We start from the raw sequence: 26,988 nt of genomic DNA, 5'->3' as shown, positions 1-26,988 counted from the left end.
GAAACCCACTTTGAGAAACACTGCATTGTGTTTATATAAAGTCCAGCCGAGTTCAAAGATACGGAGGTGTGATAATTACAATGGGAACAGTCCTCCATCAATTATTTGCATGTTAGAGATAGTGCCGGTCTCAAAATGTAGGTTTCCCTCCCCGGTTACAGTGAGTTAGAAATTTTAGTAATAAAAGACGTTTTAACTCCGAAATCTGGATGGCCATACACTATGTACGTTAAATCACTCTAATGTACCATGTACGTTAAAACACCAGTTAAATGTATCTTCCGTAGCCTATGAATACCTAAAAATAAAGTGACTTAGAAATTTGTATTTGAAGTCCTTCCATGATTTAATCTTTCCACTTTAGTCCACATGGGCACCTTCAACAGCAAATCTTGATTACACAATTGTTTTCATCAGCTGTGCTTTCTCTGCGTCTGCAGACCCAATTTCCTTGGTCAAGAAGATGATACATAATACATCACTTTATCAAATATTCTTATAGGCAATCTACAAAAATACAGCATTTCTTACTGAAAATGGTTTTAATATTCTGAGTTATAGAGATTGATTCAGTATGTTTTGTAATGTCAAGTAAAAAAAAAAAAAAAAGTAATTGAACAAAGAACCCAGCACATCTGGAAGCTGGTCAGGAAGAAGCAGTGATTTCCATGTGTATCAACCATATGGGTCCACGCTTTTCACAGGAAAAGGAAAGACGTAGGCCTTGAACTCATTTCTTTCAGAATACATTTAACACTGAAATTAATTTTAGTCAAGAAATAAAGACCTAGAATTTATATATTTGTTTGTTAATCTGGCCTACCTTCAATACAAAAAAAAATCAGGTGACTTACAGAAAATATATCACACATAACAGCATAAAAATAAACATCTTTTTTTTTATAAAAGCACTTTTTAATGTGAGCCTGCTTTATGACCGAGATGATTGCCCAACTGGAACAAGGTGAATTACTTAATAGCTCATTTAGGGAAACCCATCACACTATATAGAGAAGAATTAAAGTTGCATATATACTTCAGATTAATTAAAGATCCAAATGTGGAAAACCTTTTTCTAATATGAGAAGAAAGTTATCATAAATAAGAACCCAAAACCGTACTGTGAAAAAATATTAAGAAACATCAACTATATCAAAGAGGAAATTTGGAACATTCACATTCAAGAATAAACTAATATATAGAAGATGCAAAGAACTCTTGAAAGTCAAGAAAAAGAAAAAAATAAAAGAGAAAAATAGGGGAAAAAAACCGTATCAATAGGCAAATCAGAGAAGGAGAAACTCCAATGTCTAATAAGTATACAAGTTAATGTTCAATCTTACTAGCAATTTTAGAAATACAAATGTAAACAAGACGCCACCTTCTACCAGTAAGACAGGCAAAAATTAGAAAATACCCAAAACTGGTGAGGGTATGGGAAAATGGGAACCCACCTAAGTCACTTCGAGAGCACAGATGATGCCCAAATTCTGGAAAGCGAGCTGACAAAACTGTAGAAATGAAGGATGTCACAAGATAAGAATGCAGAGATTTGCACTTAGATCTGTAAGAGGCTACTTGAAGAGATGATCATTAAAGATGTGGTAGTGGGAATTAATGATACTTCTGGTCCACTCTTGAGGGGGATGGATCAATCCAGAGCAATGAATGCATGCTATGGGAGGTTAAACTGCAGTAAGGAACAATGAAATAGAGACACACACAGCCACAGTGATAAACCATAAAAACACAGTGTTGAGTTATAAAGAGAAGCAGAATATGATCTAGAACCCAAGAGATTTATTTTTACAGCTCATGCATACTCAAAATGTTATATACTTGTTCAATAAAGTACGAATGATGTAGTATTGGACTTACTCCAATCATTACAGTGCATGCATATGGGGAAGTAAAGATGAAAGTGTAGAAAGTGGTCCAGGAAAAATGAAGTCAAACAAGAAAGGAGATTTGTGTGAACCCATTATGACAATGTGCCGTGAACTAAGTAATATGCTTATTATAATGATTACTCGGTTTGGCAACCAATAAACTAAGTCTGTAAGATCTGTTCAAGCTCTAGTATACCATAATCATATGATTTTAGAAATAATGCTGCAAAATACACAAACAGCAGTGTAAGGGTAATGTTTTATTAAAAATTTCCATAGGGAAGAATACCAGGATAATTAGGATGAAGGGAAAATAAGAGGAGGGGATGAAAGAAAGATAATGTTTGAACACAAAAGTGCATACCATAAGGCAAGGAACAACTACTATATTTGGAGTACAAAGTCAACACTAAATTACCTAGTGACTGAAGGAAAGAGGAAAGTATGCTCAATTCTCAGGCCCAAATGACTCTAAAGTATATTTTTAAAGTTATTCCTCATCATGGGGAATATAGTCAATGATACTGTAATAGCCTTGTCTGGTGACAGACGGCAGCTACACTTGTGGTGAGCACAGCACAGTGTCTCCAGAAGTTGAATCACTAATGTTGTACCCCTGAAAATAATGTAACATGGTGTGTCGACTATACTAAAAAAAAAAAATTATTATTAAAAAATAAAGTTACTCCTTATGACAAGTACATCTTTCCCTGGCACTGAAGCCTGAGGGAAAAAAAATCTCTTGTGTTTTCATAAAATGAGATATAGGCATCCAAACAATAGCACTACACTAAATACATTTTCTTAAGGTCACATCTCAAGGTCAAGACAAGATGCCCAAGTACAGTTCAATATGAGCTACTCTATAGGACTAACACAATGTGGTATGGATATACAGTTCTATGTGGATACATCTTCATGCTGAAGTACATTTTTTTATTATCTACAAGACTGCAGGAACTATAATTTATCCTGGAATAAGGGGAATTAAAGAGTGAAGGGAATCCGTATTTTTGATATTGTCTGACACTGGGCGTGCGGAGTTACCATGTTACTTTGTTTAATCAGATGCCCAGCGTCAGAGTGATCTCAGTGGGATAAAACACAGGTCTGTATCTGAGTCCACAGATCTGGGAATGTATGTTTAATTTTCAAAGATGTTCAGTATTCTCTTGGAAAATTAACCCAAAATAGTTCTATCTAAACCACAAGATCCACTTCTATCCTTACGGCCAAAACGTTGCTCTGTATTTTCCACTTATAGGAAGTGTGAAGGAAAAAAAATGAAATTAATGGGATATACTGCTAATTATTCCAGAACTAAAATATGGGGCAAATGGCATTATAAACATATGCTTGTCAAGGCTGAAAATGTAAATTATGAGTATCTACTGTAAAGAATTGTTAGCTTAGAAAAGATGAGTGGAGTTTTTTTTAAAGACTGAAACAGAAACATCAGAACTACTAAGCAGATGTTTCAAATGAGGCAGAGTTCATGCACTTTATGACAATAAGAAAAACAAATAATATTCATGTGGACAAATCTCATGCTTTCAGTACATGTGTATAAAGACAATATACATAAACTGATGGCTGTCATCGATCCCTTAGGCTTCCTCTCATGGGTAAGCACTGGGAAAGTCAAGAAAATACGGGTCATCTAGCAAACAACATGGTAGAATAAGGATGAGATTTTACTTCATAATTCCCCTAGTTTTGATGACATAATAAATCTGCAACATTAAGAGATGTAACTTATATACACCTTTTTTCTTCTGTTTTTACAAGAGAAGCTGTCTCTATAATGCATTGTATCATCAATAAAATTATGTTTTACTTAAAGCTGTACAAATTCTGCATGGATGCAATAAACTCTGAGTTATCTGGAAGGAACTGCTGATTGATAAGTTAACCATGCTTCTTAGATTTGTCAACAATATTTAAATGACTTTGATGAATTCATCCTACGTAGTAGGTGGTCTAAGAGCAGAGTTGAAAGTGACAACTTTTGGCATCCAGTTAAAAAAAAAAAGAATTCAGAGAGTGGGGTGAAACTGAAGTCTTGGAGTTTTGATGTCATATTACATTCTCTCTTGGATTTTCTATAATAAACATGCACATTTGTGCATTATTTAAGTAGTCTGTACAATGCATACAATTAGCTATTTTAAAGTGAGATATTTTATTTTTAAGATACACAAGCACACACAAAAATATTTTCCCTTAAATAAAGAATCCACAATGGAAAGATCAATGAGGATCAAGGGGAAAATGAAACTTTCAGGCTTACCAAAGGATAAAGTGTGATGCTGCTCTTATGGACCAGCAACTTACTTGCCTGCCTTATATCACTTTGGAGAATATTTTATGTGTTTTGGGATTGCCCCCCAATTTCTACACTGGGGATTTGTGTATGTTAATTCAACTCCTTCTTGGAACTCAACCTTGTTTACAGTATCTTTGGAATACACATTGGTTTTATCAGTAAAGGACTAAAGAATAAAGCCCAAAAGAACACATTCCAAGAAACTATTCATATTGCTTGGTTTTATTGAAAACTCATTCCAATGAAATTATAGTGCTCAGCACAAAGTGAGGGCTTGGTTATTCATGAAATTTTTTTTCTCCAAAATACAGAGGCATTTTTCACAATAATACTCATTTAATAAAGCTTCACTGTATCTTAAATCAAAGGCCAACAAACTTCCTGTAAAGAGCCATACAGTAAAGGTTTTTGGGCTTTGCAGGTCATATGGTCTCTCTTATGAGACTACTCAACTTTGTGGTTATAGGATGGAAACATCCATAGATGCTAGGTAAACAAATGGATGTGGCAGTTTTCAAATAAAATTTTATTTACAAAAGAGGTGGAGGGCCAGATTTGGCCTTTAGGCTGTAGTTTGCCAACTTCTGCTTTAAATCATTGTCAGGTTCAAAGAAATACTCTATTTTCAGGTTAAAATCATATACTTCAAACTTACAACATTCAAAATGGGTATTATAATTTAGGTATAATTATAATTACAATTAAGGTAAAAAGTTATTTACTAATCTTCTGAGTAGCTCGAAGAAACTATGGTTTTCTTTACTGTGATAACTGAGAAGGACATACAGTGAACTAATAAACATTTAAATCTAAGCAGTAAATACATATGTAAATTTTCCCTCATTTACTTAAGTTTTAAAATGTAGTCCTTGTGCATTTTGGAGAAAGAGAAATGCACAGAGAAATACTTCATGTGTCCAACCAAACAAGTATGAATTCCTTTCCTTTGGAATGTTACTTGAGATTAAACTTTTGCAATTATTTTAGAAGCTTATAAATTCAAGTACATGGAACTGAGAATTCATAAACTAGGGTGTATCACTTTAGGTGATCTAGTTATGTTTATAACAGTTTTGTCCTCTGTAATCACAAAAATATAATTTATATATCCTTATATAGATGAGGAAAATTTGAACTGGTATTCCAAATTTAAGTAATTATAGATAAGGAATTTGGAATAGCTAAACTTGGATTTTGTGGATGAAATTATCTTCCTCATCCACATTCATAAAATCTTTATTTTCTTTTTTCCCAAATTCAGAGGATGAGGGGTTTTTCTCTTCCTTCTTGAAAGTCATCCCTTAACTTTTGTCTATAATTAGGTTATCTCTCATAAGCTCTTTATCTTGTTTCATTAATTAGCTGCACATTCTCCTCATGGCTTCTTCCCTTCAACCTATAAACATGACCAAGTCACCTTTTCTCTTAAGTCAAAAAAACCCACAAGTTTTCTCTACTCTTGTCTCCCTCTGTTGACCTCTCTCTTTCTCATGCAAACCTGTAGGTAAAATATACTACACTAGCTGTTTCTCATTCATCACTTAACCTATTGCTAGAGGGCTCCTAGCTTAACCACTCCACTGAGCACATTCTCAGGGGACACTGGCTACTTTTTTTCTGAAAATCTCAAAGGGTTTATGACTTTATCCTTATCCAGTTCCTCTTCCCTGAGCTCAATTATTTCACACTCCCCTGATTCCATGGTGTCTACTTACTTAAGCTATACTACTCTGAAGGTACTTACCAGTGTCATACTTGGCATCATTACTTAACCTCATCTCTGTGATGCACACAGTACTACTAAGTACTTCAGAAAACCATTGTAGGTTTTAAATAAGTTACTACACACCAAGCACTTAGAACCGCACAGGGCACCTAGTGGGCCTTAAATGAATGAGAACTAGAATTATTATCTGTTTTTCTGTTTTCACCTTATCTTTTAGAATTTGTATTCTGATTTTTCCTTAGATGGGGTTTCCCCTTTGCTTCTAGGCTTGGTTCACACTGCTTATTTACTCATTCTCCAAGCTAAGTTATGGCAGTTGGAGGCACCATGACATTGTGACCAAGGGCCTATAACTGAAACCAGCATGTGTAGCCTTGAATTCAGACTGATTTCATAGGCTCTGTGGTAGTGTGCAAGTAACTCAATCTCTTTGTGCTTTGGTTTCTTTATCTATTAAGTGGGGGCAATAAAATATCTACTTCGTAAGGCTGTTGCAAGGATTAAAAGTATTAATATACTTAAAATTGTTAGGACAGTGCCTGGCACACAGTAAGTGATATTTAAGAATTGATTGCTGCTATACTATTACTTTTATTACCTCCATCAGTTTAATTACTACCTCTTTGCTGACGTCTCTCAGATATCTCTTGCCATTCCAGGTCTTTCTTTTGAATTTTATATTCCCAAACATGTATTTACCAAAGGAAAGCTCCACCTAAATGCTTTACAGGAGACCCCAGTTCAACATAGACAAAAGTGAACTCGACATTTTTCTCCTATACCTTCTATTCCTTCCTGTAGATCATGTTACTACACCATCGATTACACAAATACCCAAACCAAGACCATGTGAATCATTTTTGATTGCTTCTCTTTTATCTCAAAAATCTAATGCATTCCATGTTATCTCATAAAAATGAAAACTGTTTTCTCCCCTTCTACTACCATTGTTTAGTTCCAGTCAAAAATCTTCCACTTGACTACTGAAATACCCTCTTAAATAGTCTTCTTGACACCTGCTTATACTCAAAGCCAATATGCAAGTTTCTAGAATAATGTGTCTAAACAGTTGTCTAAGGTGTCCTCATTGGCTTGTATATAAAGCGAAGTGGTCCCTTGAGCTATCTACTCATTTTTGCATCCTTATTTCCAGCCACGGATCTACACATACCATGTTGTTTCTCATTCCCACACATGTGCTTATCCCATTCTCTCTGGTAGTTAATTTCCACTCATCCATTAAGACCTGGCTCACATGTCACCTGTGCCGTGAATCTTTTCCTGATTGTCCATCATGCAACCTCCATACCCAACCTGTTGGTGGACACTTTTCTTGAAGTTTCAACATACCTTTAATGAACAGAATATATTACAATTATCTGTTTACATTCTTGTTTTCACTGTAAGACTATAGGCTTCTAAAGGGCTAAGGCTATGATTTATTCATGACCTATTAATGTACCCTCTGAGTATTTATTATGTTCAAAATACTAATTGCAGACACTTAAACAGAGACGAGACCAGAAGGTTGAAAAAGTATTCCACCTGAGAAGTTAAACAGCCTTCAGGATTCTCAATAAGAACAGAGAGCATACGCAAGTCACGCTGCTGTTATGTGTATGAGGCAGTCACGTGTATACCATTTGATCTTAAAGGTACAGGGCACAGAGTTCATGTTGTATCAGTGAACATAAAGATTTATGTCTCTATCACCTCAATGATCACCTGCTTCTGCCTTTCTCCCCACCTCCACATTTTATATTCTTAATAGATCCTTTTAAAACCAAATTTTGATCACGTCATGGCTCTGCTGGAAACTATACAATGGCTATCCATTTAATTCAGAGCAAACACCAAAGCCCTTTATAAGGGCCTACAAAGCCCTGCATGAGCAGGGCCTTTCCCTCACTCTTTGACCCATAGTTTACTAGTCTCCCTACTGCTTATTCCCTTCTAGCCACACTGCCCTTCACTCAAGGGCTCCTTGAATATATCAGGTGCACTCCCATCTCCCATTCAGGTGCACTTGAATATATCAGGGCCTTTACACCTACTGTTCCCACTATCCAGAAAGTTCTCAACACTAGCATATGGCCTACTACCTCAGTTCTTTCAAGTCCTTTTCAAATGTCACTGAGTTGGTGACCCTTTTAGTTAAGACTTTCCACGAACACCCCTTTAAAACTGCAACCTCTCCCTGTAGGTAATCTCTCTTGTACTTTTCTTCTCATCATCATCTGATACATTAAATATGGTTCTGATATTTAGTTGTACTATTGTTTTCATCGACACCATCATCTTCCTCTGTTCTCCAGAATACAGGTTCTATGAAAACAGGGCATATCGGATGCTCAATAGGTAAGTTGCAAAAGAATTAATGAAGCATTATTTTGGTTAAAAACCTGAAAAAACGAGGTAGAGTGCTCTTGGTTTTCTATTACATAGGCTCAAATGAGAGAGAACATTTAATTTGATACAGAACCCTTCTTCTACCAACAGACATAGAATAAAGCCTGAAAGAGAAACTGAGAATGCAAACACACTGATGCATACCTTGTATAATAACGATTCATGGTATCACTGCTTAGATGGGAGCTGTTCAAATTACTGGTGATTCTTGACATCTAAACATGAGGACTACTATTCTTGCCCCCAAGGCTGCAGTAGCATTATTCACTGAAGTGTGATGAAAAAAATATAGGTAAGAATCAAGCAGATGTCAGGGCCATTTTTTAGAAGTCAAATTCCAGAACTTTGGCTGTAAATGGTTTTCCATTGGCTACATGTCCCAAAGCCTCTGAAACTGTACTTAGGGTTCCGATTTCAGAAGGCTGTGTGGTTTAGTAAAGAGAACCCACAGACACATGGATTTGAGTCAACTTGACTAGCTGTCAGTAACCAGGGAAGTGTTTAAACATTCTGTGTCTCAATTATGGCACTTGTAAATCATGTTTTAGAATAAAATGGTATATTCTATTAAATGCACAGAGCAAATTCCTCGGTACTTAGACACTGAATACGTGGGAAGCAGCTCAGCTTTGGAGTCAGGAATATCTGAGTTCAAACCTTGGGTCTGTCACGGATGTTGTTTGTTACCTATACCTCTCAGTTTTCGTTTCCTTCTGTGTCTGGTAGATGCACAGTGAAGAAGAGCCTCACCTAGAAAGTGTCCTCTATTAAAATCCTTTCCCTCAGGATATCATGAGAACTGATGCACATCCTAACTAAGGTCACTGAGCCAAGGGAAAAATACTCCCATAAGAATTACCTGCAAAACAGGCTTTCAGTAAACATTTATGGAATTAGTAAAATGTACAGAGATGTGTTTCATACGTGGTATTTAAGAAAGCAGGAGACCATAAAGTGCCCATTCGAGAGAAGAGCAGTAATCCAGTTTAGAAACTGGGTAACTGAGGGGCACCTGTGTGGCTCAGTCATTAAGCGTCTGCCTTCGGCTCAGGTCACGATCCCGGGGTCCTGGGATCGAGCCCCGCGTCGGGCTCCCTGCTCAGCAGGGAGCCTGCTTCTCCTTCTCCCTCTGTCTACCACTCTGCCTACTTGTGCTCTCTCTGTCAAATGGATAAATAAAATCTTTAAAAAAAAAAAAAAAAAAGAAAGAAACTGGGCAACTGAATGTCGAGATGTTTTCTAGCAATTCAGCTACGTAGCATTTCAAAAGCTTTATCTGAGCAAAATTTTATTCACCTGAATATATGGTTTCGAGAGGTGAGTTTGGATTTGCAGACCAAAGTCCCAGACTCAAAAATGTGTGTGTGTCTCACAATCAAAATTTTTTTTACAAAGGCGATGGTCTGACTACAAATTAATGACTTGCAGCTTGAAGTGTCTGTGAGGAACCTTGCTGGCTACTGTCAAGGGTACTCTAAAAGCATTTACATATGAGGTAAGAAATGGAGTGGATGAATTTCAAGATCTTATACAATGGTCAAGATTTGATAAAATAATTCTCTGTCCATAGTAACTAATAAAATGGTCTTTAAAAAAAAACTCTAAAAGCTCCATAAAAGACTCTAAAAGGACTTTAAAACAAACTCTAAAAGGACAAAGTCATTCTGCTCTGTGCATTCAGCAAACACAGCCACCTTTTTATGAAGTCAGCAATTTTGTGTTTTGTTCTAGACTGTGAATAAATCAATATACATTGCTGTGTCTATAGAAACCAAGGATTGAATGATGATGACACCTAATGCATGGAGTAAATTCAAAATTTCAAGTATCAGTAAATCTATCAGTCATGGAAATTTGAAAAACAGAAACTAAAATCTGGGGAAAGGAGAAGCAGATTATATCAACAATAGGAGAAAGAAGCTTAAAATTGAACACTGATGGATGCAGCCTGTCAAAATGACTTGGTAAAGATTTCCAAATGAGGCAGATAATAGTGACTTCCAAATTAGAAACAGAACATAGTGAGGGAAGAAAACCACTGATGAAAGAATGACTTCTCTGTCTTCTGAAGCCATTCAACGAAAGGAGCTACAGAATATTCCCAGGTCCTCTCCTGCCAAGTGGGTTATGACGGAATTTAAAAATCAGTTTCACATCAGATTTGTTGAATGGAAAATACTGTAGTGCTATATCAACAATGTACTTTAGTGCAATATGCTGTAACATTTTAGAACACGTTTATTCTTATGATGTCATGAAAATTCAGGAGAATTTTCCTGTCCGTGATTGCCTTTCTAGAGTCTCTCTAACAGCCTTTGTTGAGTGCCTTCCTCTCTAATAACTATTCCAGGAACATGGGATTTACAAATTTAATCCTCTCCCAGAACGTACTGTATGATTTTGGACCAAAAACATGTTGCATTTTTAGTTTCAAAATAGACTGGAAAAAAAAGGCATAAAAAGTCAGTGTGCTCTGCATTTGGGATCTAGAGTTGATGGCTTCACTGATTCCTTCTCTACCCACTGTGTCCCCATTAGCTCTTCCCTGGGTCCTACGGCAGGTGTCTAATATTTCTTTCTCTTATTCAATTTGCTACCTTCTTTTTACCAAGAAACATTTTGCTAGGAGTCACCAAGATCGATTTCCCTTTATTTAACCAAATTTCATTCTTTCTATCTTTATAATTCAACTTTTGTGAAAATTGAGTTCAAAGCCCACATTAGCATCCCTAGCGTTTTACCTGCCTTTACTAAGTGCTTCATGCCCTTGACCTTGGCCAATATGCAACCAGATCCCTAGACTCTCATAAAAAGATTATCCAGTAACTGCCTCCAGGCTATCCTTTATGTGTGCTTTAAATGCTCCCTATTCTTCCATCTATAAAAGCAGCACAACTGATTCCTCTCTCATTATTTAGATGATAACAGAAATACAATCTCCACCACTAAACCTACTCAAAAGGACAAACTGATGCCTTTCTTTTGTTCCCAGTGGGCACTAATGGAACCCCTGTGGCCATGTTTCATATATGACTCAACTGCTTTATCAAACAATTGGTTTAATGTTGTTGCTGTTGTTTTAATTCTATTATCCCTATGTCTAAGATATACGTGTTAATGGTGTTTAAATTTGTTATTTTTCTAGAACACTGCCTTGGGTGATACAATTTAAGACAATCATTTTGACAACAAGGTACTAAAATCATGAAGCTATGAGTACCTACTGAATAAAAGTCCAATTTTCAGAATCCAAATTTATACATATACACATATATGCATATAATTTATTTATATGTGTATATACGTATTTTGTATTTAATATATTTTATATATGTATTTATATGTCTTTACATGTATATTTATACACATAAAAATTTTATATATGCACATAGGTTTTTATAGCATATATAAATTATATATACACAGAAATCTGTGTGTATTAAAATTTTTTATATGTATATACATCACACATAATAAATCCACTTTTTAGCACAATATGCATAGCACAATCGACTGATTCATTTTTAAACACCAAGTAAGTCATCATCTATTTACTAATCACACACCATAAGCAAGACAGCACGGCGTGCATGTGCAGCTACGTGCAGCTATGAATTACCTCTTTTCTTGCGTCACGTCCTTTCTGTACAAACCAGATAACTTTTGCTTGCAAAGATCGTGGGGTACATTCCAGCAAAGTGCTGTTGTTCTCTATGCCATAGGCCAGTCGCTCTTCAGTCTTATCCAAAGCATCCCCTACAATATAAATATTAAAATTAACATTAAGACTTTGATTTTATCAGTAAATAATATTTTTTAAAAGATATTTATTTATTTATTTATTTATCAGAGAAAGAGCACAAGCAGGGGGAGCACCAGGCAGAGGGAGAAGCAGTCTCCCTGCTGAGGAGGGAGCCCGATGCTGGACTTGATCCCAGGACCCTGGGATCATGCCCTGAGCCGAAGGCAGACAACCAGCTGACTGAGCCACTCTGGCGTTCCAATAAATAGTTTTTGAAAAGATTCTTCATTTAGATTCCTGCAGCAAAGTGAATATCTTTCATGACTTACTACTAATTTCTATGCAAGGTCATTTAAAGGAGAATTTAGGGACAGTGGCGTACGAAAATCTAGGCTTTAAAAAGTACTGCAGGCTATGGAGAGGACCAAAAGGAAGTAAATGGGAGTGTGGGTCCAAAGAGCAGGACAGTCAGGACAGTAAGAAGGTGCATCAGTGTTAAATGCATGGAAAATCAGTGATGAAATCCACTGACAGAACAGGCAAGAGAAGGTGAGCACCAAATATTCAAGTAAAACATAAGACAAAATTCATGGTTACAAACAAAAGCAGAAAGCAGAAATCAAGGTGATAAGGTGCTACATAAACACAAGTTTGAGTGAGATCTGATCCAGAGCTTCCTGATTAGAATCTTTATCTTGGCCCAGGGAGGCTCTCACTGGACTTGAACTCAAATTTGCATACAGGCTAATCCACTTAACTGCAGTGGGGAATAAAAGCGAGTGGATAGGGCATCTGGATAGCTCAGTTGGTTAAGCTGCTACCTTTGGCTCAGGTCATGATCCCAGGGTCCTGGGATGGAGCCCCCGCATCGGGCTCCCTGCTCCACAGGGAGCCTGCTTCTCCCTCTTCCTCTACTGCTCCCCCTGCTTGTGCTCTCTCGCTCGCTCACTCTGTTTCTCAAATAAATAAAATCTTAAAAAAAAAAAAACAAAACAAGTGGATGTATTCGTTGTTGTTTTAACCAATATCAAATTCAGTAACTAGAACCTGGGATTTTTTCCTTGTGCCTGAGTCCTCCTCACTTTCAAAACTGACGCCTAGGGCGCCTGGGTGGCTCAGTCGTTAAGCGTCTGCCTTCAGCTCAGGTCATGATCCCAGGGTCCTGGGATGGAGCCCCGCATCAGGCTCCCTGCTCAGCGGGAAGCCTGCTTCTCCCTCTCCCACTCCCCCTGCTTGTGTTCCCTCTCTCGCTGTGTCTCTGTCAAATAAATAAATAAAAATCTTTAAAAAACAACAACAACAACAAAAAAAAAACTGACGCCTAAATTTTCCTAGATTAAGATCCTGCCTTCCTCTAGCCAATGTTGTCCAAGGCTTATGTCCTGCACCAAATGTTCACTCAGCCTTGGGTCTAGTGAACTGATGCTATGCAACTCTGGATTGTATATAAGCACTCCTGGTCTCCCAGTCATGACACTTCATCTCCCTGGTACCTCCTCGTGAAACTGGGGAAACCAGTCACAGCCAGTTCCAACCACCTACATGGTGTGAAGAGTCAGGACCATGGTTTTCTGTGTTGTGTGACTTCCTTGTATTTGCTGAAGCAGAAATTTCCTCTCATCCTTTACCCATCAGACCGCTCACTACCTTTCCTCAGAAACACATCTGCTCCATCGACCTGAGCGCTCGGCTTCCCTACTCTTGTGGAAGACTTAAAGTTTTTCACTTTATTCTGCCCCAAAGCTTAGGAGGTGACTTGATACAAGTTTGATCACCCTTGATAAGATTACCATAGGTAGCATAAAATGGTGAAGATATTCCCGGGGCTGAGATGGAGAGAGAGGTCCTACAAATCACTGTGGTGTCTCGTTCTAAGGTCCTCCTGTTTTGAGGTCTAATAGTAAGGTCTTCGTGGTGGCATATAGAATTAATTTTCCTAATTAAAAATTATACATCCACATAAAATTAAAATTTTGGTGTTACAAATCCACAAAATTTTAGCTACGTGGAAGAAAAAAGAATCCTTTCAGTAACATTGTTCTAGTATATATCAGTCACAAAGGAAACAAGGACCCTTTTAAGAAGTCTGCAGTTTATCTTCACTGTACACCCCGAGTAACCCATAGCAATTGATTTTCTCTGGATTACCGACAAACTGCTGTCCAAAGCATTGCTGAGCGGCGTTTCCGTGCCGAACATCTTGTCTGCGGAACCGCCTGAAACAAAGTAGATGTATTTAGATGTTCAGATTTCAATTTTGCAGACTTTAAAATGCAGCCAACTGCATTAAGGACTCAAGTAGTATTCTGCTACTGAAAAAAATTGATCTGTCATACAAAACAAGGATAAAATTCAAGTTTCATAGTTTCCCATATTTCCACTGTTATTCAATGGATAAGATCTGTATAAAACTCTTCTTTAAGTGTTCATGTGAGTTTGAATTCTGGATCCTGAAATAATTTAAGAAAGCTCTCTTTACATTTTGTTTAATAATCTAGTGCAACAAGAATTCTTCTGTTTCAAATGGGTGTTTGGGGTGGTAAGGGAGGTGCGCAGGAAAGACAGTGGGATTCGAGTCAGACTATTTAAATAAAAATTATATAAATATATATTTAGATATATAATTGAAAAATAACAACATTCTTTACCCATGGGAAAAAAATTCTATAGTACAGATCTTGTTTTAAATTCATAAGCATCTTTCTGTGGGATTAGACAATGGAAATTATCATTATTAGCACTGAAATTCCAAGATCAAAATCTTCAGCATATTAATTCAGATTAGAGGTAAAAATAGAAGTATTACATAAAGGGAGAAAATACCACTTGCTTTGCTAAATCATGGCATTTCTTCAAGACTGAGGAAAAAACAGAAGGCAAAGCAGAAGTTTCACCCCAGAGGGAGATGGTGAGGCTTCCAAAGTGACAATGAAATGCTTTAACCATATGCAATGATAAAATCTGGAAAAGGGAACCAGATTCAAATCCCAATGCCATCACTCACGTGTTGCCTGATTTCATACATATCTTTTCTCTTGCTTGGTTCTTTCTGTCCTCCTTTGTAAAATGAAGTTGGTCTAACTGACATCTAAAATCTATTCCAATCTCAATTTTTTTTTTTTTCATTCTAGGCTCTCCTCATTGCCTCCAAATAATGATAATGGAACAACATTTCAAGAGATGGAGTGCTTTCTCACATGTGAGTTCAGGTCTTAGTTAACAGCTCAATACTTAAAAAACAATGGTTTAAGTATGGGTTAAGTATTTCCTTGTATTGAAAGCTACAGCAGATGCCTATTTGCAATCAATTTTTAGAATTATGACCTGTGTGCAAAGCTTGCTTTTTTAAAATACAGAGATTGTAGATTAGAAGACTTTGTCTAGAAACCTGGGATTTTATACAGTTCAGATTAAAACCGCTGTATGGGCTAAATTGAAAAAGGAACTTGACAAAAAAGGAGCTAAAATGAAAAGTTTTATGCTTCTGTATTATTTTATGCTAGCATGTGCACAGCTATATATAACTGATAGCAGCTCTGGTTGAGAAGTAAACTGCTCTTGTGGATTCCTTCCTTCATTAAGTATTGCACTGGTACTGGGAATCCAAAGTCTGCTGAGCAGTGATGAGTAATGGAGCAGGGGTAAATCAAGGAAATGGGAAATAGTTTCTACTCTGCAGAAATGTTGTGTCAGGTTTATTATACGAGTGATGTGAGAATAAAGGGAGGTGCAATCAGATAATTCTAGGTACGCAATGTGAATAATAACACAAAATTTTGCAATGTGAATAATAACAACACAAAGAGTATGTTTAAAGTCATGAAAACGTGCATTTAAAAAGCATGCTATCCCATCCCCCAACAAGGGTTCAGTTCACTTTATACTATCTTCGTATAACTGTCCTTTATCTCAGCATATTAAAAAGACCGTAAATGTTCACGAGTTTGAGAAAGGTTCATCAAAGTTGACTTTTATTCTCAAAGTTGCCTATTTTTCTTCTATCTCTTGCTACTTAGAAACTTTTTAAGAGAACACCGGAAACACAAAATACAAGAGCCAGGGGAAGTAAAAGACTTAGCTCTATATATTATAGTGTATTTTGGAAGACTATTTTAAACAAGTGGTTTGGATTGCGAATTAATGTTTTTCCTCTGTTGACTCATTTTCACTCTGTGAACAGAAAAGTATTTATTTTAATGACCAGTTTTCAATTTCTGCTGCTGGTCAGGTCTGAAGAAACAACGATCTGCTGTAAAAGCAAACTATTTTCCCTTCATGTGTTGGAACCCATCCAAAAAGTTCTCCTCCAGGGGTGGGTGATGGTTCAAAAGAATCTGACACCAGTGAGAGATCTCCATAACTTGTCACTGAACTGAATTCATTCATTTACAAACACAGCGGCTCCTGACTCGAGCATTGGGCACCTTCCTAAGATTTTGCCCATTCGTTTGACTTTTACTAAATAACTTTTTGTCCACCCTTTGTAAATATATTATCAAGCTTGTGGATGTATACTCTAATAAGATGCAGCATGGATCAAGAAGTATCTAGCTATGGAAACTGCTTAGTAAGAATTCATTCGTCACCCCTATTGCATGCCTAAAACAAAACCTTGTTATTCACAAGTATTTGATGCACGGCTTGCAAACATTGTTATTGTTGCTAATAACAATAAAATAATTCATTTTATTATTTTCGGTGAAATTACCTTTCCACCCTGAGAACCAGTTACTTAACTCCTACCCTGTGGAACTACAGGGTTTTCCCTGAACATTCTATGCCTTTTGTACGATTCCCTTTAACTAGAATCTTCTTATATTTCCACCTATAAGACTGAGCTTAAAGGCTGGGTTATTTTGAGAATTAAATAATGTATAATGTGTACTGTGCTTAGTCCAGTACCTTATATGTAGTAAGTGCTCAGTTGTGACCTACTATCATCCTTATTTATAATTCCATTTTCCACTTCAGGTTCCAGTTTCATATAGCCAGGGTACTGACCACTTCTTCATCCTCCGTGCACATAGTATGGTAGTTGGCATAGTGTGTGAATAAATCATTGAACACTATTTTTACATGGGAACATGGCTATATTCTTCAAGCAGTGTTTTTAAATATCAGTAAGCATTTATACAAAATCAATTTGCTTGATTCTTGAAAACAGTTGGTAAGTTATTTAGTTAACAAATATCCTTTCAAAGCATCTGTTCACTATCCACCTATGATATGCTTTCTTTAAGTACTCAATGGAATGAATGTTAATTTCGCTAACATCAAATTAACAAAGGTTTTGAATGAGTGACTACGTTTTTTTACGAACGAGATTCTACTGTATATGTAAATTTATAAAAATAGTAACTATATTATTGAGATTTTTATATAATAACTATATTAAATGAGATTTTTTGAAAAGTTTGAAAAAAGTAACCCAGAGTGAAAGAGTAAAAATAATTGAAATTAATAAAAACTTAATTTTCAGTAAGGAAACTGTACATCGTTCTATGTTTTTGCTTTATATCGTCTTTGGCCACTTTACTAGGAGAAAAAAGTAAATGCTTATTTTATAATAAATAAAAATATTTTCCTTTATGTTTCCCCACAAAGCACGCACAATTTCATATGGCTTGAGTGAAGAAATATCTCCATCCTTCAAAATACTCTCTGGATCTCAAGATCTCCTGTTCAAAGAATCCTGAGATTTACTTTCTTTTACAAGTGGCAATGACCTTGCTGAATTATACACATTAGGGTTTGGAGGTCTCGAAGTACCTTTCATTTGTGTTGAATTAAATCACATGTTTCATTAATTATACAGGTCATACATTTGCCTAGGAGTTAAAATATTCACTTTCAAAATGAAATAAATGAAGACCAGCTGGTTGAGAGGACACGGGGCAAATGCAGGATGTATTTTAGAATTTATTTATTTATTTTTCTTTCAAGTCTTTGAATCCCTCATGTGTGGTGGCTTGCCATTTCCACATTTTAAGTTTATCTAAACTGGTTTCATGTCTTGCAGCAAAAGTGTCAGGAGGGGGAAGAGTTGATTCAAACATGGGTGAAAAAGAAATTAAAAACCCAATAAAAATTCCAATCTCTACACAGTAATTGATAGGAGTTATTTTCAGGTAAGATTCAACTTTCAAAGCTTATATTATGAACAAAGTATGATTACGATGGCTTATTTAAACAAAACCAACATGGTTATTTTCATGGGATGTGTGCAGAAAGAAAAATATTTTAGAAAGTGTTATGGCTTTTCTAAACAAGGGAAATAGCCCATTGAGGCCTCTCTCACCTCTTTGCATGGGTGCCTGTCGGGTAATACCGGGAACAGGATATGCCATCCCAGGCACAGTAAGGGTCTCGAGCCAGGCAACAATCAGCACAAGCACTTCCGTACATGTCACACTGATGGAATCGGACTTGGGCCACGGCAGAAGCAGATCCAACATACAGCTGTTGCTAGAGACATCAAAGAACAGAGAGGCCGCTAGCAGAAGGGGACAGAACGCTCACTGAATTTCACATTTATACACAATCACTTCTGTGAATATTCATTTAAATTACTGCAGTTACTCAGGATGGGTAACGGAACACTGGTACTTTCATTCCTCTAAGATATGAAATTTATGTATAGACCTGGATGCCCGTAAACAAAATTGCTAAAGTGAGCTTGACAAAATCTCAAGAAGTTGACTGTTCTTTTGTTATTTAAACAGAAAGCCTCTTTCATCATTTAATACTGTAGGTCTTTTTAAAAGACCTTTAGAGGTGTCCAATAACATACTGGATAAGTAAATGGCCTTTTGTTGTTGTTGCATTTTTTAAACTACGATGTAATTGATAAATAACACTATGTCAGTTTCAGGTGTATAATATAAAGATTCAATATTTGTATGTATTGTGAAATGATCACCACAGTAAGTCTAGTTAACATTCCTCAACACATATAGGTAGAATTGTTTTTTTTTTTTTTTTTGGTGCTTTCTTAGCAACTTTCAAATATACATTAGGGTATCATTAACTATAATCACTATGCCATAAATTACATTCCCAGGTCTTCCTTTATAACTGGAAGTTTGTACCTTTTGATCCTGTCCACCCATTTTGCCCACCTCCCACCCCTTGCCTCTGGCAATTGCCAAACTGTTCTCTGTAAAAAACAAGCTCATTTTTCTGTTGTGTTTGTTTCAATTTCACGTATCAGTGAGTTTATATGGTATTTGTCTTCTTTCACTTAGTGTAATGCTCTCAAGGTCCACCACGTTGTCACAAATGGAAGGATTTCCTTCTTTTTTGTGTCCGAATAATATTCCATTGTACAAATAGGTCACATTTTCTCTATCCATTCATCCACTGATGGGCATTTAGGTTGTTTCCACGTGTTGGCCATTGTAAACAATGCCACAATAAATGTGGGTACAGATTTCTTTCAGAGTTAGTGTTTTGTTTCCTTTGGATAAATACCCAGAAATGAAATTGTTTAATCATATGTTCTATCTTTAATACATTGAGGAAATTCTGTAATGTTTTCCATATTGGCTGCACCAATTTATATTCCCAACAATAGTGCACACTAACCTATACCATTTAAAAGAGTGATACAGATATATACATAGAATGAGGGAATAAACTGTGAGATACATTGTCAAGTAAAAACAATAAGTAGCAGAACAAGTAACATTACATGTTCCTGTTTGCCTAAACATAAATGGTTATTTATAAATAAATTTGAGATAATATATGCAACAAATATTTCTGGAGAAATTTGCACCAGAAACTGGTTCTAGTAAAGTGGAGAGGAGGTTTGTGTTTCACTGCACACTCTTGTGTTACCATCATTTACTGTTGTTTTTGCAAAAACTTTAACAAAAAAATTACAGAATTACATCCTATCATGATACTAGAAGTAAATCTACTCTTATCTACCTTCCTCTAATAATAGAAAAATAAATCTATTACATGTAAATCACATATATATTCATCACAATAAAACTGTAACTTGTTCATGTATAAGCACATGTACTTCTGCTCTTTATCTTTGACCTGGACTCACAGATACAAACACGTACACATGCACATACACACAAACTTACTCTCTTTGAAGAAATCTCCATAGAAATAATAGGAACTGGATCCTGAAAAAAATATTTTTTAAGTTTTTAAGAAATACAGGAACATACTTTAATATAGTTGTAAATCATGTGAACTCATATTAGGTATGTGACTAGTTCTATGCTAGCCTATAGCTTCCATTTTAGCAAATCAATAGGAACATATAATTACATTAAATATAGCTTTCTTTTAAGAACTCTTTTTAATGGAATAGGACAGATATGTAAGGTAAAAAAGTAGTGGATAATCTAAATAGCTCACTATTTGTTCCTGAAGTGTAATTTTTGTATTTGCATTTGAATATTACTCAAGCTTTGGAAACTCGAGTATCTTTATTTTTTTATTTTTTTTAAAGATTTTATTTATTTATTTGAGAGAGAGAATGAGACAGAGAGAGAGAGCACGAGATGGGGGAGGGTCAGAGGGAGAAGCAGGTTCCCCGCCGAGCAGGGAGCCCGATGCGGGACTCGATCCCGGGACTCCAGGATCATGACCTGAGCCAAAGGCAGTCGCTTAACCACCTGAGCCACCCAGGCGCCCCAGAAACTCGAGTATCTTTAAATAAATAGCAGAGTCACAGTGTTCTTTCTTATAAAGTATTTGAACCATTAGAAGTGAAAACAGTTATGTCTCTGAATAGGTGATACTGTTAACGAACCAAGTGACTTTGTTTAAATCCAAGACTAAATAAAATACTTTTTCTGTTGGTGTTATCCTGGTCAATCAATATGAACCCAGGATGCTCTGAGCAAGATGAATAACTTCATTGTCTTTGAACTGCAACAGAGGAAAGATGATCTATCACATAGCTTTGAGAGCCTGTGTGTTATTCTAAGGATGGTGATTAAGACTAAAGTGTCTCCAATGAGTACCACAAACTCAGATGGATTCTGCCAGTACACAAGCATCAGGCAGGTGGGATCCACTCTGTGGATGATTATCCTTCAAAGAATTATTTTTTTAAAGAGAAAATTTGATCCCCTGTGTCAATATTGTTTTCAATATTTTAAACTACAGAACCCTTTAAGCAGGCAGGCATGCCCTCATTTATTCATTCAGGTGACAATGTTTCTTAGGGTTGATAGGAACAAAACCCCGTGGCAAGTGCTATGGTCCCTAATGTGAAATGAAATCTGACATAGAAATCCAGTAATGCAAGATCAACAAAACACAGCTGCTCTGGTTGAGGTAGGAACATGCTTAACATCGGGTGTGGCTATGGGGAATCTAATCTCCAGGACAGCCAAGGTGAAACAAACTGTTTTTCATCAATAAAGATATTTTCATATGTATCCATTACAAACATATACAGTCAATCTTCATAATTTGCAGACTTTTTTTTTACACATTTGCTTACTTGCTAAAATTTATTTGTATTCCCAATATTAATACTTACAGTGTTCTGTGGTCCTTCGTGGACACATGCAGGCACACAGAGGCAATAAATTTTGGTTGCCCGATGAGTACAACCCCAGCTGAGATCTATGAATGCGACACTCTGCCTTCCTGTTTCAGCTCTCATATTCTAAACAAGTGTCCTTTTCGTGGTCTATTTAATGCCATGTTTTTCACATTTTTGTGCTTTTTATTGGCAATTTTGATGTTTAAAATGGCCTCTAAGCAAAGCGCTAAAGTGCTGTCTAGTGTTTCAAAGCTTCAAAAGGCTGTGATGTGTATTATGGGAAAACACATGTGTTAAGTAAGCTCTGTTCATGCATGCGTTACAGTGCCATGGCCCATGGGCTCCATGTTAATCAACAAGATATACTAAATAAGGCATCTTTCAATTAAAAACACAAAAAGAACAAAGTTATATATTGATCAGTTGATAAAAATCTTGTGACTAGAGACTCACAGGAACCTAACCCTGTATGTCCCCTAGGAGCACTGGCCAGTGTTCACTAATGTGGTGTTCACGGTGATTTTAAAGACCACACCTGCCACAAATATTGACACTTGAGTCTGTGTGTGTATGTGTGTATGTGTTACATACATACAATTTCATGTCTAATCTTTGCGTTATCATTTTTTAGTTTTCTTTTTTGGTAAATTCTTTGTGGCAGTTGATATGTTATGATAAAAAGCAGTATCACAATGTCCACAACAAGAAACCTACTGCTTTAATTGTCTATGTTGGTAGTACATTTGTAAAATGAGACTTTGCAATAATGATTCTGGAATTCATATGTGGTATGTGGTATTTCTTTAAGTCACAGTTCATATACTGAACTTCTTTTCATGCTAGCTGGGCAAATATTGGCCTTCTCATTTGAATAGTCTGCAATAATCGCATAGATTTTAAACCATTCCTCACTTCAAATTCACTCTGAATTCACAACATACCTGTTGGAAAAAAAACTGATCTAACATCTTTCCTATTTACAACTCATTTGCCGTTGTAATATATAAATGTTGGCTATTTTGTTTTTTTCTTATAAAAATACCTTGAATATCTGAAGTTCTTCTAGAATTACTTCTTCCATTGATTCTGTTTCTTGGTTATAAATCGTGATTACTTTCAGTACAATTCCATTATCTGTAAGAAAGGAAAAGAAGAGATAAACCAGAAGCTTGCCACAATCTGATTTTCAAAACAATTAAAAACCATGCAGGGACTACGAATTTGAATATGCTTTGAGATTTAGATGCATAAAACATTTAATCATTACTAGCTGAAGCAATATGACTACTTACATATAACTTTTTATGCTTGGCTAAAAAATAAGACCAAATAATATGTAATTATTTTTCAAATAATTTGATTCAGAAATTCAATTAAAGATTGAGAAATCAGGGGTGCCTGAGTGGCTCAGTCATTAAGCGTCTGCCTTCGGCTCAGGTCATGATCCCAAGGTCCTGGGACTGAGCTCCGCATCAGGATCCCTGCTTGGCGGGAACCCTGCTTCTCCCTCTCCCACTCCCCCTGCTTGTGTTCCCTCTCTCGCTGTGTCTCTCTGTCAAATAAATAAATAAAATCTTAAAAAAAAAAGATTGAGAAATCAAAATATAAATATATATATACAATGATATTTGGTATGATATATATATATACACACACTTTTAATAAGAAAAGTTTCAAGTATATACTATTGAGAGAACAGTATAAGTACTCTCGCATTAATCATTTAGCTCCCATAATTATCAATAATTTTATAAATTTAAATTCATAATTTAAAATTCTAATTTTTATTATACCTGATATTCTGAGCATGGTCTTTTCAATAAAAAATTTAATAAGACCCTTACTTGCCTGTAAGAATAATTTGATGTAGTGCTAAAAACAGCTCAGAAAGAATAAGCACTTTGGAGGTACTGACCTAAGAATTATATGGTATTTAAGTAATTTGTTTAAAAATTCTCAAATTTTGTGGTTGGGTTAATAAAATTTGTTTAAAATAAAACTAGTAACAATTACCTGGATAGTACATGAAAAGGAATACAAACTATAATTTTTAAGCCGAGAACACATAATAAACATTCAATTATTATTATATCAAGCAAAAAGCAAAGATGAAATTCAAATCATTAATTTGCAACTAGTGATTTGCAATAAGGACTTTCTCTCCCTATATACAGTATTTTATACACACACAGTATTAAGGCACGTGTGGAAAAATAACTATCATTTGTGGGATTTTCCAATGTTGTACTCATTACACTTTCACCAAATATGTTCTTTTGTGCTGTTAAGCTGTGGCTCAGTATGATGATATCTCTGAGTTAAACATCGTTTACATGATAGCATAAGTATATATCTGATATTTCTGGAATTCTCTTAAACAGCTTTGGTCAAGCTAACAAGAAAGTATTTCCAAAAACAGTCTTGGACTGATATACTGTATATGACTGCCGCTTTTCAGGACATTTAAAAATAACATGCCTTTTCCCATGCTTAATTCTATCAAATATTATTCTTGCTTATGGAACTTAAAAAAAAAAAAAAAGCTCTACTAGATGTCATTATGAGTGAATTCATGCATGGCCAAGTAATTTTAAGTTTGTTAAAGGAATGTGATGCTTTGTTAATCTTGAAACCACAGTGCAAAGCATATTATTAACATGAACCTCCTAAAATAAGAGTAAAATATTGCCTACACCAGAGAGCAAGTTCTGCAAATCAGATGAATGTTTCCTTACTTCTATCTTTGCTTTTTCAAAAAGTATGAATGGAGAAGCCCAAGCACCAGTATTAATATTATATCCTGGCTCCTGATCTGGGTATATGCAATGTCTCTGTAGAATGTAGGACGATTACTCTTCTAAATAGCAACTGTTGTAGCAATGACTATCATGAATATGAAGAAAAGAAAGAAATGATCATTTAAAAGGCTTTTTAAGTGTCTACAGAATGTTAAAGTACTTGACAGAATTTGTCCTATATTACCCAGATGCTAAAAGATTCCAGGTTTTGTTCCCCAAGCTAGATCTAATGTATGGAATTAATTGAAGTTGTAATTTGAAAATTTCACTTTTTAGCATATTTATTATTTTGTTTCAGAATATTATAGCTTTGCTCTAAAAGTTTACCTCCATTATGGGTAACACTTGGCCTGTTTGGTACAAATGGTTGGTTCCGATGGGGCCTGATAAGCCTTGCTGTGATTATAGATTTAGGTGAAGCTACTGTCCCAAGTGGCTTCAGAACCCTTGAGATCTTACTGAAGAGCCAAAGGCGGCAATGGACCTGGGCACAGACAGCACAAGCATCCTTGCTATGGTGGCCTCCTTCCTCTATGAGAAGTTCTGCTTGGAACCAGTGTTGTTTATTAACATCAGTTACTCAATCCTTCACTTAGTCACTTGTTCAAAGATACTAAGTATTGACTGTGTATCAGGAATTATGCGTTTTAACTGCCCCAAATCCTCTCTTCCATTTCAGGGAATAAGCAGTGTGCAAAAAGGCTAATGGAGTAATAGGAGATTTGTGGATAGGTTTTTAAAGTACTAATAATGTTACTGATTTTAAGATTCAACATATATGTCTCAGCACTTTCTAATCTCTGTACCTGTCCCAATGAACAAGACATCGTATTGGCCATCCTCAGCTTCCACTCTATCCACTGCTATTTGTTTCAGGTTATATCTTCCATCTGTTTTTACCAGGATTGGTTTTTTATGGGCAGGTTTTATGGGCTGGTACATAAGTGGATGGCTTCTTGCAAATCGGATGGCATCATCGGGATAGTCTTTGGTGGTTCCGTATCTCCCACCATTCACTTTGCTGGCACACTGAAATACAAACAGGTAAAATTTTTTTTTTTTGCCTTAAACCTAAAGAGCACGTTTATAATCAATTACAAAAACAATCAGAAAACTGAATGTGTTCAATTAACCAACTGCAGTTAGAAATATTTAGCAACTACATATTCTTCATTAGAGAAATAAAATCATTAGAGAAATAAAATCTGCATTAAAGATTGCAGAGAAAGCCTGAATCATTCCAAACATTCAGCTCTAGAAAAACACAGAAAATAGTGAAATCTTGGAAAAATGAAGTGCTAAATAATACTGGTACAATTCAAAGATGGTAAAAATGTGTATCATCATAAATATTATTATTTCCCCATTTTCTGATATTTATTTTTTCACATTGTAAATTAACTTCTGAATGTAAACAAAGTATTTTCATAGCAAAACAAAAAGCTTCTTTGTTGTGTTAAATCCCCCGCCCTGGATTAAGGATCACAACTACACAAAATAGTTTTCCCATTACTGAGACTAATAAGATAATGTGATGGTTCCAATGGACTCACAGACGATAGAATTTTAGTGCCGTAACAAAGAAACCTATTCAAATTCAGTGTTAATTAAAGAAAAAAAACCCCTCTCTGTTCTGTAATCTATATGAATTTATATTATTTCTGTCTGGATTCAACACAATAAATTGAGAAAACGAGAAATACTTGCTATAACATGTCTGAATTCTTAAATCACTGACTCAGAAAGTAAATGTTCAACAGCACCTCAGTTACTTTTTGGAATACCTTTAACTACATTGATTCATACTTGTTATTAAGCACTCCCTCATTTTGTATTTTTCCCTCCAGAATCAGCAGCAACTGCAATTATTATGTTGATAAGGAATTTTCCACTTTCGGGTATAAACACAGTAGTGTAGTAATCAGATTCTGCAAAGAGGGCATTTTTAATGGTTTGTTTTAAAATTCAGGTCATATTTCTTAATTTGGCCTGAATTTTTCACTGGAGTGTACTTACATGATACATAATTGGAAACATTCTAGACCAGCCTGGACGCAGTTCAGTAACCAGTCACTTCCTCCAAATCTCCTTTAATACCATGTGGTTTCAGGAAGCATTTCCAGCAAAGCCACAGGAGTGGGTTTTCTCCATTTAAATTGTAATTTCAATCAATACAGTGAAATAAAGTATACTTTATGTCTTACTGGAAGTAATAATTTTAAGCTAGTGAGAATGATTGAAATGGTAAAGCTTTACACTTGTTAATGGAGGGAAGGTTTGTTTCCACTTTGGATTTTGGCTCTGCAAAAATGGTTTCTACTTCACTTGTAAGTACTTGAGAATCAGCACAGTGATGGGTTTTCACCAGCTGCTCAAAAAAGTGTAGGCTTTGACTTGTACGGCAAGTTAAATGTCAGTTCTCCATGGTCCATGAGCACCTACAATGAGCCTACACTCTGCCAACCTAGTTGTGCACAGAACACACGATACAAAATCATCATCATTGGCATGGTCACCATCGTTTTTACATACACGTGTAACTAAAAGCACAGAAGTTTGCATGGCGAGTTGGAGCACG

The 26,988-nt window shown here is 35.8% G+C and overlaps 1 protein-coding gene across 1 annotated transcript in view; it reads right to left on the bottom strand.

The window, feature by feature from the left end:
- Positions 1 to 26,988, bottom strand: part of SEMA3E (semaphorin 3E) — a 238,825-nt gene that overhangs the window by 8,934 nt on the left and 202,903 nt on the right. Inside the window, exons 11-16 of the mRNA XM_031024229.2 lie at positions 25,217 to 25,439; positions 22,655 to 22,746; positions 20,192 to 20,233; positions 18,391 to 18,557; positions 14,241 to 14,308; positions 11,970 to 12,106 (exon numbers count right to left, since the gene is read on the bottom strand). Of these exons, the coding sequence (XP_030880089.1) occupies positions 11,970 to 12,106; positions 14,241 to 14,308; positions 18,391 to 18,557; positions 20,192 to 20,233; positions 22,655 to 22,746; positions 25,217 to 25,439 (729 nt within the window). The remainder of the gene's footprint in view (positions 1 to 11,969; positions 12,107 to 14,240; positions 14,309 to 18,390; positions 18,558 to 20,191; positions 20,234 to 22,654; positions 22,747 to 25,216; positions 25,440 to 26,988) is intronic.

The sequence above is a fragment of the Leptonychotes weddellii genome, chromosome 12 (assembly GCF_054177405.1).
Source record: "Leptonychotes weddellii isolate Sample4059 chromosome 12, ASM5417740v2, whole genome shotgun sequence".
NCBI classification, from domain to species: Eukaryota; Metazoa; Chordata; class Mammalia; order Carnivora; family Phocidae; genus Leptonychotes; species Leptonychotes weddellii.
The sequence above is the reverse complement of the archived record's forward strand: the minus strand, read 5'-3'. Positions and strand labels throughout refer to the sequence as shown.